The 16,657-nt window shown below is 39.4% G+C and overlaps 1 protein-coding gene across 1 annotated transcript in view; it reads left to right on the top strand.

The window, feature by feature from the left end:
• Positions 1-16,208, top strand: part of anxa4 (annexin A4) — a 34,289-nt gene extending 18,081 nt beyond the window's left edge. Inside the window, exons 5-13 of the mRNA XM_084324309.1 lie at positions 3,271-3,384; positions 3,762-3,852; positions 5,772-5,851; positions 7,933-7,989; positions 8,289-8,382; positions 10,372-10,467; positions 11,719-11,777; positions 14,601-14,723; positions 15,064-16,208. Of these exons, the coding sequence (XP_084180435.1) occupies positions 3,271-3,384; positions 3,762-3,852; positions 5,772-5,851; positions 7,933-7,989; positions 8,289-8,382; positions 10,372-10,467; positions 11,719-11,777; positions 14,601-14,723; positions 15,064-15,123 (774 nt within the window). The 3' untranslated portion in view covers positions 15,124-16,208. The remainder of the gene's footprint in view (positions 1-3,270; positions 3,385-3,761; positions 3,853-5,771; positions 5,852-7,932; positions 7,990-8,288; positions 8,383-10,371; positions 10,468-11,718; positions 11,778-14,600; positions 14,724-15,063) is intronic.
• Positions 16,209-16,657: the final 449 nt, after the last annotated feature.

Here is a 16,657-nt window from a genome sequence, read left to right as displayed (position 1 = left end):
ATTCCAAATGGATAACCCACAAACTGAGATGCACTTGCTTTTGAGAGTAGTACAGACAATAGGTTGTTTTAAATTCAATTCCCCTCTTAGATTATAACCCCCATCTCTGCCCATGACAATTTTCTTGTATGTTGCCCGGGACTATATTTTGTGTTACTTTAAGCATGAATTGTGCAGTTTTGAATTTAACCAATTCTTTAAATTTCAGAGTTTGACTTTTAACAAATAAACAATTGGTATGATCTCTATAACCAGCATGATGTACAATCCTTGTAGCTCTTTTTTGCAGTGTGCATATCTTTTGTAGGTTGGTTTTATATGTATTTCCCCAATCTTCAACACAAAAAGACAGGTAGGGTACAATGAGTGTGCAATACAGAGTGTACAGTGATTTCTGATTTAAGATGTATTTCGTTTTACCCAGAATCATTTTATCAATAAAACACACAGACAGAGAGAGAGCATTGTAATCGTAGGCAAACTTCTATACAAAGTTTGTGGTCACACAGAGCTGGTTGGTGACAGTTACAGATTACTGATTACTGGAGTACAATAGAAATTACTGTTAGGTTTTTATACTGAGTTACCCAAACACAGTAACATTATCTAATCACTGTTGGACTTTGAATCTAAAATATTCAAAATATGAAATGTATTCCAATTGACAGATATTTTATGAATGCTGTTATTATTGTTATCTACAGCCAGTATAAATCATTATTTTAAGAGTAATCTGTTTACTCAGTATTCTGAAGCAGTGGTAATGGGTTACAGTTATCGGTTTTTAGGTTTATTACATGTAATCCATTATTTACATCCTAACCCTGATAAAGAGGCATGTCGTTAGAATGATAGCTTCCCTTGTTCCACCATCATCTAGTTCAATATATTAACAGAAAGTGGAAGTCTGTCATGTTTACTCTGTGACACAGTGAGATGGCTACCAGGTTGACATACCACTGCATAATAGATGGTCAATAAAGTTATCTGAAAGGTGCAATGAGGGAATGAGGAAGTGATGGAAAGGGAAAAGGTCACCGTTTTCACTCTGGGACTGAGGATTCCTTGTCTGGAACCTCACACTGCTGATTATTTAGTAGGCATTTCAGTGTATTAGTTGAAATAGTACAGTACATCATACTACTTGAATAGAGATGTTCCTGTTACTTGGTGTTCTCCAAATTATATTAAATCTATCTAACGATATTTGTACTTTTAAACAGCTATATCCTTCATGAAAGGTTATGCTGAATGCTGTCAGTGATTCTGTTGCAGTTTCCTAGGGCAGCTAATGCTCAAATTGACTGCTCATGACTTCCCCTAAGAGGTGAAAATGTTATAGCAAAAGTGAAATGTCACTTTAAGACCTAGTCAGAAACAGTGAGTCATAGTCCCGATGGGGAGGGCCAGCTGTTATGTGAGGCTAGTTCATCCAGAACAGCTCCCCTGTATTCAGACAGACTCTCCATGGAAACACACCTGGCATGACACCAAACAGAAAGACATTATTAAAGGGATATTTCACCCATCTTTTGTTATTTTTCAACAGTTCCCTTATCTTCATAAATGCTAGTTTAGCAATAGAGTTATATTATCTGATTGTTGTGTTGCCTCACTCATATATTGAAATTCTTTATTAGGAATAACCCCTTGAGATTAACCATCTCGTTTTCAAGGAGATTACAAAATAATCATACATTTACGACAAGATATTTTACAGACAGTTCAGACAACATCAATCAGACGAACAAAACAAAGAACTAAACAAAACAAACAAAGAAAACACAGCAGTAACAACTACAATAACTACAACAGTACACATAACACATACCGGTAATTATTTATCATTGCGTCAATGAACTGTGATAATGATGAATGGTCAAAACATGATGATTACGGTAGTCAAAACATGAACAGGTAATTTCAAAGTGAGAGGAAAGGGCAGTTTTAAATAAGTGAAAAGATGTTATTGAACGGATATGAACAGGTAGATTGTTCCAGTCAGAAGGAGCCTTAAACTTAAATGATTTTTTGCCAACACAGTTGGAACGTCAAAATAAACCTGGGAGCAATGTTGTAGTTAAAGAAAGTATAAAGAAGTATCACGGTGGAGGGGCGGCTACGTGGCGTAGTGGGCAAGGCGCTCGCCACGAAATGCTGGAGACGCTGGGCTCGTCAGTTCGAGCCCAGCGCTCCACATTTGCTTTCAGTTTAGCTGGTCGTCCGTACTAATACACATTGGCCGTATTAGGGGGTGGGAAACTGATGGGTGGGGATCGGGCGTTGTGGACAGCGACTCCTACAGGTCGGTTGGTGCGCCTGCGCAGTAGAATCAGGAAGTGTCGGGGCAGCGTGAGCCTCCCACGCGTTACTCCTCGCCACTGAGAGATCGAGCTGCGCAGGTGAAAATATGCGACTGCTGTTACCTCAAGTACCGGAGGGGACTTGTGCTATGTATGACTTAGTCCACATTGCAGCCGGCTTGTGGGAGGCAAGAAACAGCGTCCGTGACAGGGGAGGGTTGAATTGGATGATACGAAATTGGGATGGGAGAAAAATATAGAAAATGGGAGAAAAAGTGGATAAAAAAAAGAAAAAAGTATCACGGTGGTATTTCCAAAAAAGTATTATGGTATTCCCAGCATTTTGGGTCACTACTCACTACCATGATGGTAATGAGTACTACTAAATACACTGCTCTTTTAGTTAGTAGTATTACTAAATGCACTGCCCTTTTTGTTAGTAGTACCTCTAAATACACTGCTTACACTGCCCTTTTAGTTAGTAGTACCTCTAAATACACTGCTTACACTGCCCTTTTAGTTAGTAGTACCTCTAAATACACTGCTATTTTTGTTAGTAGTACGACTAAATACACTGCCCTTTTAGTTAGTAGTACTACTAAATGCAGTACACTGCCCCTTTAGTTAGTAGTACTACTAAATACACTGCCCTTCTAGTTAGTAGTACGACTAAATACACTGCCCTTCTAGTTAGTAGTACGACTAAATACACTGCCCTTCTAGTTAGTAGTACTACTAAATACACTGCCCTTCTAGTTAGTAGTACGACTAAATACAGTACACTGGCCTTTTAGTTAGTAGTACTACTAAATACACTGCCCTTTGTTGGTAGTACTACTAAATACACTGCCCTTTTAGTTAGTGGTATTAGTAAATATATTGCTCTTTTGGTCACAAATTAATTTAGTACATGTACTGACTATTTATCTGCATGTCTGTCTGTCTGTCCGTCTGTCCCCTTGTGTAGGACCTGGCTGCGGAACTGGACTCTGAGATTAGTGGGAACTTCCAGAAGGTGATCCTGGGGCTGTTGATGTTGGCACCTGTCTACGATGCCTACGAGCTGAAGAGCGCCATGAAGGTCTGTCTAATACACAAGGCTGAATGACCGACTATTTATTTGTGTCTGTTTGTTTCAGGACGTTAGACTTTTTGGACAAACCACTCACTTTGTTATGCAAAACGTACAAACCTTTAAATCTTTCCAATGTATATTTTTGGAATGTTTCAACATAATTCCATCTTAATTATATCTTTCAATGACTGGTAGTCATTGTTGCATCATATTTTAGAACATTCAATTAAAATAAAATTCGAATCTAGATAGTAACGTCCTACAGTATAGCTGAAAGGGTTAAATATACTATATATATCAAGGCCGCTCTCTTAGACATTGAGGTATGAGGTTTATGCATGACCCAGATGATGACATCACACACTCCTATCATGTGATCTCAGGGCGCTGGGACAGAAGACGCCGCTCTCATCGACATCCTGGCCTCGCGGTCAAGCGCTGAAATAAAAACCATCACTGCATTCTATAAGAACGGTACCGTAGCTCTCTCATTTTTATTACAGATGAGTACCTCAGACGAAGAACCACAGAACAATTTTTTTTTCCTCAGAGGAAGTTTTCAAACTGTGTTGTGTTCATTCATAGTTAAATACTGTAAAGGTTGAGTACTTTATTATATAAAGATGGTAAGTTAGACTGTTGTGTTCATTCATAGAGTAGTTTAAGACATTAGAGGTTGAGTACTTTATTGTCTAAAGATGGTAAGTTAATGTTCATTCATAGTTAAAGACTGTAGAGGTTGAGTACTTTATTATCTAAAGATGGTAAGTTAATGTTGTGTTCATTCATAGTTAAAGACAGTAGAGGTTGAGTACTTTATTATCTAAAGATGGTAAGTTAATGTTGTGTTCATTCATAGTTAAAGACAGTAGAGGTTGAGTACTTTATTATCTAAAGATGGTAAGTTAGAGTGTTGTGTTCATTCATAGTTAATGACAGTAGAGGTTGAGTACTTTATTATCTAAAGATGGTAAGTTAGAGTGTTGTGTTCATTCATAGTTAAAGACAGTAACTAAGAAGATATCTGACCATCACCCCCAGCAGGGGGCCTTTCTGTGTGGAGTTTGCATGTTCTCCCTGTGTTCGCGTGGGTTTCCTCCAGGTACTCTGGTTTCCTCCCACACCATAAAGACATGGATGGTAGGCAGGCAGGGACTACAGATGAAAACTAGCTCATTAGCTAATTCTGGCACATTTACATTGACGTGGAAACTGAAGATGTTGATTCATGTGCACTGTTGGAGCCATATTGACCCAATTTGAGTTTGATGGGAAACATGTAACAAAAATATATATTTTGATTTATGGATTATATTAATAATTGATATGAAATTGTACTTACCTGTATGATTTAAATTAATCTTGAAATAGATATTACCTGGACACTTATCTGTTGATGACTGTGGGGGCGTGGCATAGATTCACTCATAGATGCACCCCCCCCCTTTGGGAGTCTTCAAATCAGTGAATGAACTGTTTGACAGCTGAGTTAGACAGCAGCGTTTGGTGTGCAATAGTTTTTCGACCACATCAAGCCAGACCAATTATATCGTTTACTTTGTCAAGATCCTGTTCAATATTATTTTATTTAGTATAGAAAAGTCAACCCTGTCCCTGGGTAAAAAATAAATAAATAACTTAACTTAACATATGATGTCATGGAATGTGTCAATATTGATACTATGTAAGAGGTCGTAGGTGCAGAGGAACTGCCTTTGTAAAGCAGAAGTTGACCATATGATAATCCAAATATAGGACGACCCATGAAGGTCAATCATTACCCGCTGTTACCCTTGTGTATGATATCTGATACAATGTATCCTCTCAACTCTGCATAGAGATCAAATTAAACTCTCCATCTGCAAACAAAGCACGTATCAATTATTCATAACAGGCCAAGCTGCCGTCTGTGAATCAGGACGTTCTTGTGTTCTGCCTCCTCTGTACTGGCAGGACTCAGAATGGCCTCACCTGCATGACGTAGAATCTCCTTGTTCACTTCTTTGTAATATTGCTTGAATCAACAGTTATTTAGTTGCCGTCTTGTCTTGTATGTAGGGTTTGGGACTGGGGAAGGATGGCATTTTAGTCTTAAAGGGGCACTTCACCAAAAAACGGATTTATCTTGCACATACAGTAATCTCTTCATTTGGTTTGAGTTATTGAGAGTTAATGCGTTTGTTTATGTCCTCCAGTGATGTCATCAAAGGACACAGAACCCTTGTGTTAATTACAACTCAATAAAATGATGTAGATAAAGAAATAACAATCCCTATTGCTCATAACTTGTTGAAATAATTTAGGAAGCTGCTTAATTGTAACCAGATATTCATTATGTCCTATCCTTTATCATTATAGTTTTTCATTTATTTCTTTAATTTGATTTGTGACAGAATATGGGAAGGACCTGGAGGACGATGTGTGTGACGACACGTCAGGGATGTTCCAGAGGGTTTTGGTGTCTCTACTGACGGTGAGTCAGTATAGTCGGTGCTTTATAACAGGAGCCCAGGACCTTTCTTACTGCCAGTTACACAGAGGAAAGCAAACATGTACACAGAATGTATTTATCCCTATGGCTGGGCGATATGGTGAAAATATGATATCACAATACAGTTTGACTGTATTTGGTTTTTCCAATGCAAATAACAGTGATTGACATCTTTTAGATTTTTATTTTTTTATTTTATTTTGTAAACCATTGTGATGGTGTTTTTTTCATTCAAAAGGATATTCCAATCCAATTTCTATCATACTGCTGCAGGGAACAAGTTTTAGATTTGATTTGTTTTATTATTCTTATTCGTGACCTGTTCTGTCTAAATGTTTAAATGTTGAGTGATTTGCAGTGTAAAAATGTCCCACGGGATAATAAAAGTATTTCTATTCTATTCTATTCTATTAACTTAAAAAAAAATACATAATTTTACGATTTGTAAATATAATATACATTTTGTAAAAATCCATAGCTTTGCATGGATCCATGACGGTATACCTTATTACATTGTATATTGTTATGCACTTTACAGTTACCTTGCACTCTGGTTAGATGTTAACTTATTTTTGTTGTACTGTACTTGTGCTGTACAATGATAATACATTTGAGTCTAATATTAGATATACCCCCAGCCTTATTCACCTCCCACCTCTTGATTATATTATTTTAAATTATGTTTAAATGCATTTATTTTATATGTTTTCATCTGAGAGCTACACATAGTACTATAGTCTATTAATATAGTCTATGAACAAGAAATTCATGATGTTCGTGTGAAGATATTCTGTAAAAGGAAAGAGCCGTTTGTAAAAGTATTTGCTGTTTAATTTGAGCTAGATTGCTTCACTGGCAGAAATGTGTTGGCCATCATGCCACATATATTTCTAGAATCTCCTCTTCACTTTGACAAAATATACAACTGTAGTTATTAGATGAAACAAAAAAGAAAATCTAAATGAAGAATTAAAAGATTAAAAGATCATTTAAATAAATGACAAATGTGTACAGGTCAATGGATGTAAACACAGTTTTGGGGCAAATGCACAATCATTCTTAGCTGAGATACTTAGCTAAGCTGCTGTGTTGTTGTGTGTTGTACCATGTTCTTGTGTGTTGTACCATGCTGTTGTGTGTTGTACCATGTTCTTGTGTGTTGTACCATGCTGTTGTGTGTTGTACCATGTTCTTGTGTGTTGTACCATGCTGTTGTGTGTTGTACCATGTTATTTTGTGTTGTACCATGCTGTTGTGTGTTGTACCATGTTCTTGTGTGTTGTACCATGTTCTTGTGTGTTGTACCATGCTGTTGTGTGTTGTACCATGTTCTTGTGTGTTGTACCATGTTCTTGTGTGTTGTACCATGCTGTTGTGTGTTGTACCATGTTCTTTTGTGTTGTACCATGCTGTTGTGTGTTGTACCATGTTCTTGTGTGTTGTACCATGTTCTTGTGTGTTGTACCATGCTGTTGTGTGTTGTACCATGTTCTTGTGTGTTGTACCATGTTCTTGTGTGTTGTACTATGCTGTTGTGTGTTGTACCATGTTCTTGTGTGTTGTATCATGCTGTTGTGTGTTGTACCATGCTGTTGTGTGTTGTACCATGTTCTTGTGTTGTACCATGTTGTTGTGTGTTGTACCATGTTCTTGTGTGTTGTACCATGTTCTTGTGTGTTGTACCATGCTGTTGTGTGATGTACCATGTTGTTGTGTGTTGTACCATGTTCTTGTGTGTTGTACCATGTTCTTGTGTGTTGTACCATGTTGTTGTGTGTTGCACTATGTTGTCTTGTGTGGTACCATGCTGTTGTGTGTTGCACCATGTTGTCTTGTGTGGTACCATGTTCTTGTCTGTTGTACCATGTTGTTGTGTGTTGTACCATGTTGTTGTGTGTTGTACCATGTTGTTGTGTGTTGCACCATGTTGTCTTGTGTGGTACCATGTTGTTGTGTGTTGCACCATGTTGTCTTGTGTGGTACCATGTTGTTGTGTGTTGCACCATGTTGTCTTGTGTGGTACCAAGCTGTTTGACTAATCTGTAGTGTATTGTGTCTGTCAGGCTGGAAGGGATGATGGCAACGCAGTGGATGAATCCCAGGCTGTCCAGGACGCCAAGGTGAGGGTCCACATATCCAGATGACATCACATAGATAGCATCATATAGATGATATCACATAGATAACATCACATAGATAACATCATGATTTAGACATATAATCGCAATATACCAGTGTTTATAGTACCACAATATATTGAATTATGTATCCTTGTATCATGTACCATGCTGTGTATCATTTCACCAGATTATCTTCAAGACTCTAAGTCTGAACTGTGAAATTGTTCTTTCTTTCCTTGTCCTCTTCCTTGTCCTCTTTCTTGTCCTCTTCCTTGTCCTCTTCTCTCTCCTGGTATCAGGACATCTTTGAAGCTGGGGAGGCTCGCTGGGGAACCGATGAAGTCAAGTTCCTCACCGTCCTCTGTGCGAGAAACCGAAACCACCTACTCAGAGGTACCACACACTAATGCACACATATTATATATATACACATACATGCATACACACATGCATATGTTTATATTAGGGCTGTCAAAATGAATGCTTTAACTTTGGAGATTAATTTAAATTATTTAAAGCATTAAAACCAATTAATATTCTAGATTAATCTATGGAGTGAAAAATCTTCAATTTTAGCGCCGCGGATATAAGAAAGAGGTTTAGCTGAGTCAATGTTGATGGTTTTGTTGAACATTTGTATTTCACAGGAGAGAAACTGTATTCAAAGAAAGCTATTAAAATAGTATTTGAATCTAAATATACTTTCTTTGTGTTGATTTTACATAAATTCCATGATTTTACTTAAGTAAATGTTTGTTACAAGCTTCGGTTTTAAGTAGAAAAATGCTAATTTTAATCTAGATTAATTACAGAAAATTGTGAGATTAATTAGTTAATCTTTTTTTTATCTATTGACAGCACTAATATATATATATATATACACACACACACACACACACACACACACACACACACACACACACACACACACACATGTATATAATATGTTATATACATAGATACATCTGAAAGTGTGTCCAAGTCAGTGCTGTAGCTCAGTGGGCCATGGTGCTCATGATGTTGTGGGCTAGAATCCCCACACACACCTCATCTGAAAGCATTAGGACTGTGAATCCCTACACACACCTCATCTGAAAGCATTAGGACTGTGAATCCCTACACACACCTCATCTGAAAGCATTAGGACTGTGAATGGTTGGAATTCTCTGTTAGGACAGTGGTCCTCGAACGTTTTCATGTCAAGGACCCCAAACTGCTATGTAAATTAGGCCATGGACCCATGGTCTTGTCCCAGGGACGCCCCATCTCAGAAGATATCTGTTGCTTTTAGATATGATTTAGTTGAGAATCCATGACTGTCTGTAGGTGTGGAGATAACAGAGGTGATAGTGGCACCCATTGATTGATATTTAACCAGTTAAGCAGTGGTGCAGTGGCAAATTGACAGTAGGTCAAACGCTCCACGCGCGTGCGCGTGCGCGCGCATGCACAGTTTTTTTTTTGCTGCTCTCGTCCTGCAGCTGGATACTATTGCCTCACAGCGCGGCCGTCAGTGCGCGGCCCAGAGAGCGCCGCTGGCTCTGCGGCTCTGCAGCTGCATGCTTCTCCGGGAGTCCGGTTGGATAATGCCATGTAAAAAGCGATTGCGCGTACTTCAGCCTCAGTGACCGAGGTATAACGCCGTTATACCGAGTTATACCAGCACTGCACCACTGCAGTTAAGCTTCTTCAGCCAATCACTCAGTGGTAGAAAGGTTATGGGTTATGGGTTTGCTGCCCCCCTGTGGTGATCTGAGGAACTAACACACTCGTCAGTCGATCTTGAATTGGTATCAACTTTTATTTAACTACAAAATATATTTACATATGTACACATATGAAAGGAATATTACGGGCCTTCCTGAATGCTTATAACATTTTACAACCACAGCAGTCAGGGTTTAGACCAGTACATGGTACATTTACCACAGCAACACTTTTGTAACGGTCAGCACTGTGCTGCACTTTTTATTGATTAATCAAAAGCGTTTAACACTGCTGGCCATAATATTTATCTTCCATAGGTTTGGATGAGTTTACTGTTGACTGCTTTTATGATTATCTAGAACAGAGCTGTATCAAATCAAGCTATCTTGAAATGAGTAAAGGTCTTCCACAAGGGTCTATTTTATTTACATTATGAATAAATAATATGGTAAATGGACTGCATTTGTATAGCGCTTTTAGCCAAAGTGCTTTACAACTTGTGGCTCACATTCACCCATTCACTCACACATTGACACCATAGATGGCAGAGGAGGAGTTAAGGGGTTAAGTGTCTTGCTTGACACTTGACACTTCAACAAGCTGCTGAGAGGAACCTTCCTACCATTACGAGGATAATTAACTGACTGATTGTATATTCTCTCTCTCCCTCCTCAGTGTTTGATGAGTACAAGAAGGTCTCAGGCAGGGACATTGAGGACAGCATTAAGAGAGAGATGTCTGGCAGTCTGGAAGATGTCTTCCTGGCTATAGGTCTCTGTCTGCCTGTCTCTATTTGTCTCTCCATCTGTCTGACTGTTTGTCTGTCTTCCTGCCTGTCTGTCTGTTTTCCTGTCTCTCTGTCTGATTGTCTCCGTTTGTCATAGATGGGTAAACACAGCGGTTCCCATTAATAATGGGAAATGCCAGTTAAGTAATGTTAGGTAGTTTGGATCTCAATCATCAACAAATCTCCACCAGGCGGCAGGCACCCATTTATTTTGTAGTAGCCTACACATTGGGTGGGGCTTAAGCATAGGGGGCGGGGCAAACATAGACCAATGAAAGCAGATCTCCAAACAGTGTTCCTATTCCTAACACACTATTACACTATGATACTATTACAGTATTGCACACTATTACAGTATTACACTAGCATACCAGTACACTATTACACTAGCACACTATTGCACTATTACACTGAGACACTATTACATAATATATTACATGATTACACTGTTAAATACTATTATGCTATTACACCATTACAAACTATTACAATATTACACTATTGGGTGGAATAAACCATTAAAACTACTTGGGTGGAATAAACCTTTAAAACTTGAAATTCATTGACACCTCCCGACCATAAGTCTCTATGACAAACGTTCATGAGATATGAAAGAGGGTGGGGCTTTTTTCAATGGATAATGATGGAAATTAGTTAATAATTTTGAATGCATAGGTACAGTATAGCAAGGCCAGAGAGCTGATTATCTGGGGCTCTGAGCAGAAAACCTGTGTAGTATCGCCTTCTTGTGTTCAAAAGTGTAACTTTTCCTGAATATGTATTTCAATGAACAATGATGGAAATATTAATTAAAATAAAATACTGGTTGTTGACCAATATTCCAGCATTCCAGCTAGTGCCTGGTAGAGATAATTATTGTCTTCTCAGTGCATGTGGTGGCCTGTTTTAATCTGACTGATGTGTCCTCAGTGGTCTTGCTGATGGTTCAGGGAGGTACAATGCATTTGATATGGAATGGAATAGGCCGGGCCAAACCCGCCTTGAGCAGGCCAGGTTTTTTAGCAAACACAAACTGGGATGGTTAAGGGCCTCCACGGCTGATTTTAACTGAAATATTATTCCAAGCCACAACTTTCAAAAAACAAAAGCTCAAGGCAGACTTTTGAGAAACCATGGAAGATCTCATTTGACTATTATGAAAGAATTGTGACTCAGTTGGATGTGATGTGAAAGTGTGACTTTTCTGAAAGCATTGTGTTGTTTTTGTTTTTCAGTGAAATGCCTGAGGAACAGGCATGCATTCTTTGCAGAGAGGTTATACAAATCAATGAAGGTAAATCTGTTTTCTGTGCTTGTAATACAACACATCGAGAGAGTACACATCAAATACTAACGGGGGCAGCGTGAGCCTCCCACACGTTACTCCTCGCCGCTGAGAGATCGCGCTGTGCAGGTGAAAAGATGCGACAGCTGCCTCCTCGTGTACCGGAGGGGACACGTGATGCAAGGCTTGGTCCAAATTGCAGCCGACCAGTGGGAGGCATGGTCTAACAACGTTCGAGACAGGGGAGGGTAGAATTGGACAATACGAAAATTGGGATGGGAGAAAAATAGAAAATGGGGAGAAAAAGTAGATAAAAAAATACATAAAACATACAATAAATATACAAAGAAAATGCTAAACAAAACTGTATAAAGTATATACAATCAATTAAAACAACTGCAGGTTATGGTGGTATGATAAAGGATATGGAAACCGGCTGGGTCTCTATTGAGCAAAACTCCATACCAGGAATATCAATATCCACCCTCCCATTTATGAGTAAAAAATCGCAGGGAAAAATTAGAATAACTAATATTTTTTTTTTGATCCACTTTTTCTCCCATTTTCTATATTTTCTCCCATCCCAATTTCGTATCATCCAATTCAACCCTCCCCTGTCACGAACGCTGTTTCTTGCCTCCCACAAGCCGGCTGCAGTGAGGACTAAGTCATACATAGCACAAGTCCCCTCCGGTACTTGAGGTAACAGCAGTCGCATCTTTTCACCTGCGCAGCTCGATCTCTTAGTGTCGAGGAGTAACGCGTGGGAGGCTCACGCTGCCCCCGACACTTCCTGATTCTACTGCGCAGGCGCACCAACCGACTTGTAGGAGTCGCTTGTTCACAACGTTCGATCCCCACCCTTCAGTTTTTCCCTCCCCGTAATACGGCCAATGTGTATTACTGCGGACGACCAGCCAAACTGAAAAACAATGTGGAGAGCTGGATTCGAACACGCGAATCCTAGCGTCTCCACACTGGTGGCGAGTGCCTTAGACCACTACACCACCTAGCCGCCCTAGAATAACTAATATATGGATCAAACATACACTGAAAATCTGGAACACACATAAAAGGTACCGTAGCTTTGTCAAGGGCTATGCCCATAGTAGGAAACATAGAGTTTCTCCCATCCATGTGGGATAACACATACAAAAGGTGGGCTGATAAGGGATTAATTACAATTGACCGACTATTTGATGGGAATACATTTAAATCTACAAAACAGATTTTATCTACCATCAAGTGACTTATACAGATATTTACAAATTAGAAATTATGTCACTAAACACACAGATTGGGATACTATTAAGAAAGAACCAACCAATATAGAATTCCATTTTATACGACTGTGTGAACGCCCGATATTGACAAGAAAACAAATATCCCTTATGTACCAAAATCTAAGGCTAGACATGTTTGATGACACTCTACATATTAAAGAAAAATGGGAACTAGAGATGAATACAATAGTGGAGGATGAGGATTGGGAGGCCATGTGTTCTAACTGTCACAGGGGGATTGGAAGCCAGCCAAATGAGATTCTTCAGAACTCCATTGACAGCATGTGTCTTCAAAAAGGACTCTACCAACAAATGCTGGAGGGAATGTGGTATGGTTGGGGATCATACGCACATATTCTGGGACTGCCCAAAAATACAGACGTTTTGGAAGGATATAAAAGAAGAAATAGAGAAAATATTGGAAACGGACATCCCCATGGACCCAATGTTGTTTCTGTTAGAAATACAGAGTGAACGAGGGTTGGACACGGATCAGTACTATGTACTACACATCTTATTGATGATTGCAAAAAAAACTATTACTATTAACTAGGGCTGTCCCCGACTAAGGATTTGGATGGTCGACTATGATTGGCCAAAACTTGCCGTCAAGTTGCCGTTATTGGTCGACTAAAAAAATAAAACAAAATAAAAAGTATAATAGTATTAATTCTCTTTTTTTTTTTTTTTATCATTCCATTTGGGCTGTGGGGGGTGCTTAATGTCTGAAGGAGTCGACTGAAGGCTTCTTGTCCTCTGCAAAAGCATGCAATTGGTCCACTGATGGATACATCTTGATATTTGTCTAGTCTAGTGTGTTCATTAGATGGGTGAAATCCTCTTTCAGTGCCTCTGTGCCTGTTTTCGTAGGCAGTTAGCCTCTGGTATGCGTGCCATTAGCGTTAGCCACGCTTCTAGGCCTCTTTTCTTTTGGAAAGAATGATACAAAAAACGTAAAATTTTTAAATATATATATACCGTATATATCTTTTTTTGTATTCGACTAAGATGTTGGCTAGTCGACTACGGCTCCTTTCGACCGATTAGTCGACTAATAGACTAATAGGGGTCAGCCCTACTATTAACTGGATGAAACCTGAGCCCCCTACGACTGCTCAATGGAAACAGAAAGTTAAACATGTACATATGATGGAACACATGACAGCCCAGCTACAGCTGAAGATGCCTCTCTTTGAGAGGAGATGGAGGTCAATTACTAGCTATCTTGGGTAGGCTTGGGACACACTGCTTTGAGACGGGATGGAGGGAAATGTACATGTGTGTATTATGGGTATGTATATACAGAGAGGGAAATGTGTAGGTATATTTGTGTAGGCGGGAATGTTTTGGAGGAGGGACCCAATCTCAAGGTTAGTTATTTGTAAATGTTTACTTTATTTTATTTTTGTCTGTACTGTCATTTGTACTGTACTGTACTGTACTGTCATTGTATTGCTGTTGGCAATAAAGTAAAAAGAAAAAAAAAGTGGAATGGTGTTCTTAGAGACAGCCCTAATCTGAGACCTCTCTCTCTCCCCCTGCCGTCCAGGGTATGGGCACCACAGACAGTGTGTTGATCAGAATCATGGTTGGCAGGGCTGAGATCGACATGCTGGACATCAAAGCGGAGTTCCTGAAGATGTATGGGAAGACGCTGTACTCTTTCATCAAGGTGAGACTGACTTACGCTTGAGACGCTGTACTCTTTCATTTTTCATTCTTTCATTTGTCTGAACACGTAGTTTTCAGTCAAAAGAATGGTCTGAGCCTATACTGTTCGGTCAAACGAATGGTCTATATACTGTTCGGTCAAACGAATGGTCTTACTGTTCGGTCAAACTAATGGTCTTCGTCTATACTGTTCAGTCAAACTAATGGTCTGAGCCTATACTGTTCAGTCAAAGTAAGAGCAATAGTAATGAATTGGATTGCTACTCTCTATTAGACGGCCCTGCTGCACAGAGCACTGTGTGTACTGTGAGGTTTTACTGACTGCCGTGTCCTTGTTGCAGGGAGACACGTCCGGTGACTATCGTAAGCTCCTGCTGGAGCTGTGCGGTGGAGACCAGTAGTGACATCGCCGTGGTGATGATGTCATCCAGCTACGCGCCTGATGTCACTCTGCAACGACAAGGCCGCTTTCCTCTCTGGTGCTTTCTCTCCTCCTCTCAGCGTTCTATCTCAGGGTCTATACATTATTCAGGTCTAGGTAATCCATCATGAGACAATCAATTTGTGTTGGTGCGTGTTGGTATTCTGGCTGCTATAGCTAACATCCCGGTTGAGGTCATAGACCGGATAAGGCGTTTACCTGCATTTTGATATCCCCGTTACCGATATGCCTGTATGCATACAGTAACTGGAACTGGAGTAACTGGAATATTGAGAGTATTACCATAGAAATGGAACAGACTCACAAAACCCAACAGTATACAGTATGAAGTGTTTACTGTTTACCTGCTTCATTATCTCTGCAAATATTGGCATATCCCAGAAATCATTTAAGTATCGCAAATAATATCATAATATTAACATGTATGTAAATGTGGCCAATATGTAAGTTTGGGACCAGAATAGTTTTGCGGACCAACCAGGTAGTCTAGTTCCTATAGACGGCCCAGGAGTACTGACCTAACTTTGTGACCTAACCTTGTGATTATAGACCTTGCTTTGTCTTATCTTGTGTTCTTTCTATTTAGGAAAATATCTCCCTCATCATCAGCTACTTTGATCTTGTATTGAGTCTTAACAACAGATCTTTCTTCAAAATAAAAATAAAACGTTCACGGAGATCATTTCACGTTTCGATACACACGCAATGTACTGAAGGTTTATCGTACTGTAAAATACTAACATGCGATATAATCTGGAAAACGAGAGGAGTGAGACGTTTTTATTGTAAGATACTAAAAGACTGAATTCTTGAAACCTGTCCAGCTGTGTGGAAACAAGTGGAATGATCTCGGATCTTTTTTTCATAAAAAAAAGAAGAAATGCAGATGATTCAGTGCAAGATTAAAATACTTGTTAAGATGGAGAGTATTTCCAGTGTGCCTTCTCTTCCTCTATGGCCTCAGCATTTCATTGACAAACCACGATGCCTTATTTTGACTGTATCCATATCCAATACTAATTAAACTGTATCATGCTAATTAAACCCTTGTCTCCGTGATGCCTTATTTCACTGTTTTAATGCTAATTAAACAAAAGTGCAGTGACCTTTTACACCCGTCTGTGTTTCTCCTATCGATCCTGTGTTGGGCTTTGAACGAGCGGCGTTGGATAGAGACAGAGCCGCTCCCACGGGTCTCTAAACAGGAAGACGGATGGAGAGTAGTGACCTCCGCCTCCTGCTGATGTCAACACTGGACGTTTTCATGGCCGTCCGGTGATTGAAGTGCATTAATTTAATTAGTTGGAATTTCTTATGCTGTCGAGTCAGCTCTGAGTCATTTGGTTCAATTACTCTAACAGGACGCTAAGCTTGATTTGGAAGGCTGTAAAATGGATTGTGTGTGAGGAGGAGGATGTCTCGTAGCTCGGATCAAATTCCTGCCTCATCTCAGGCCTAGTCCATACGTACACGGGTATTTTTTAAACCGGGAT

The sequence above is a fragment of the Notolepis coatsorum genome (genome assembly GCF_963971535.1).
Source record: "Notolepis coatsorum genome assembly, chromosome: 11".
Classification (NCBI taxonomy): domain Eukaryota; kingdom Metazoa; phylum Chordata; class Actinopteri; order Aulopiformes; family Paralepididae; genus Notolepis; species Notolepis coatsorum.
This window is presented reverse-complemented; position numbering and strand designations above follow the sequence as displayed.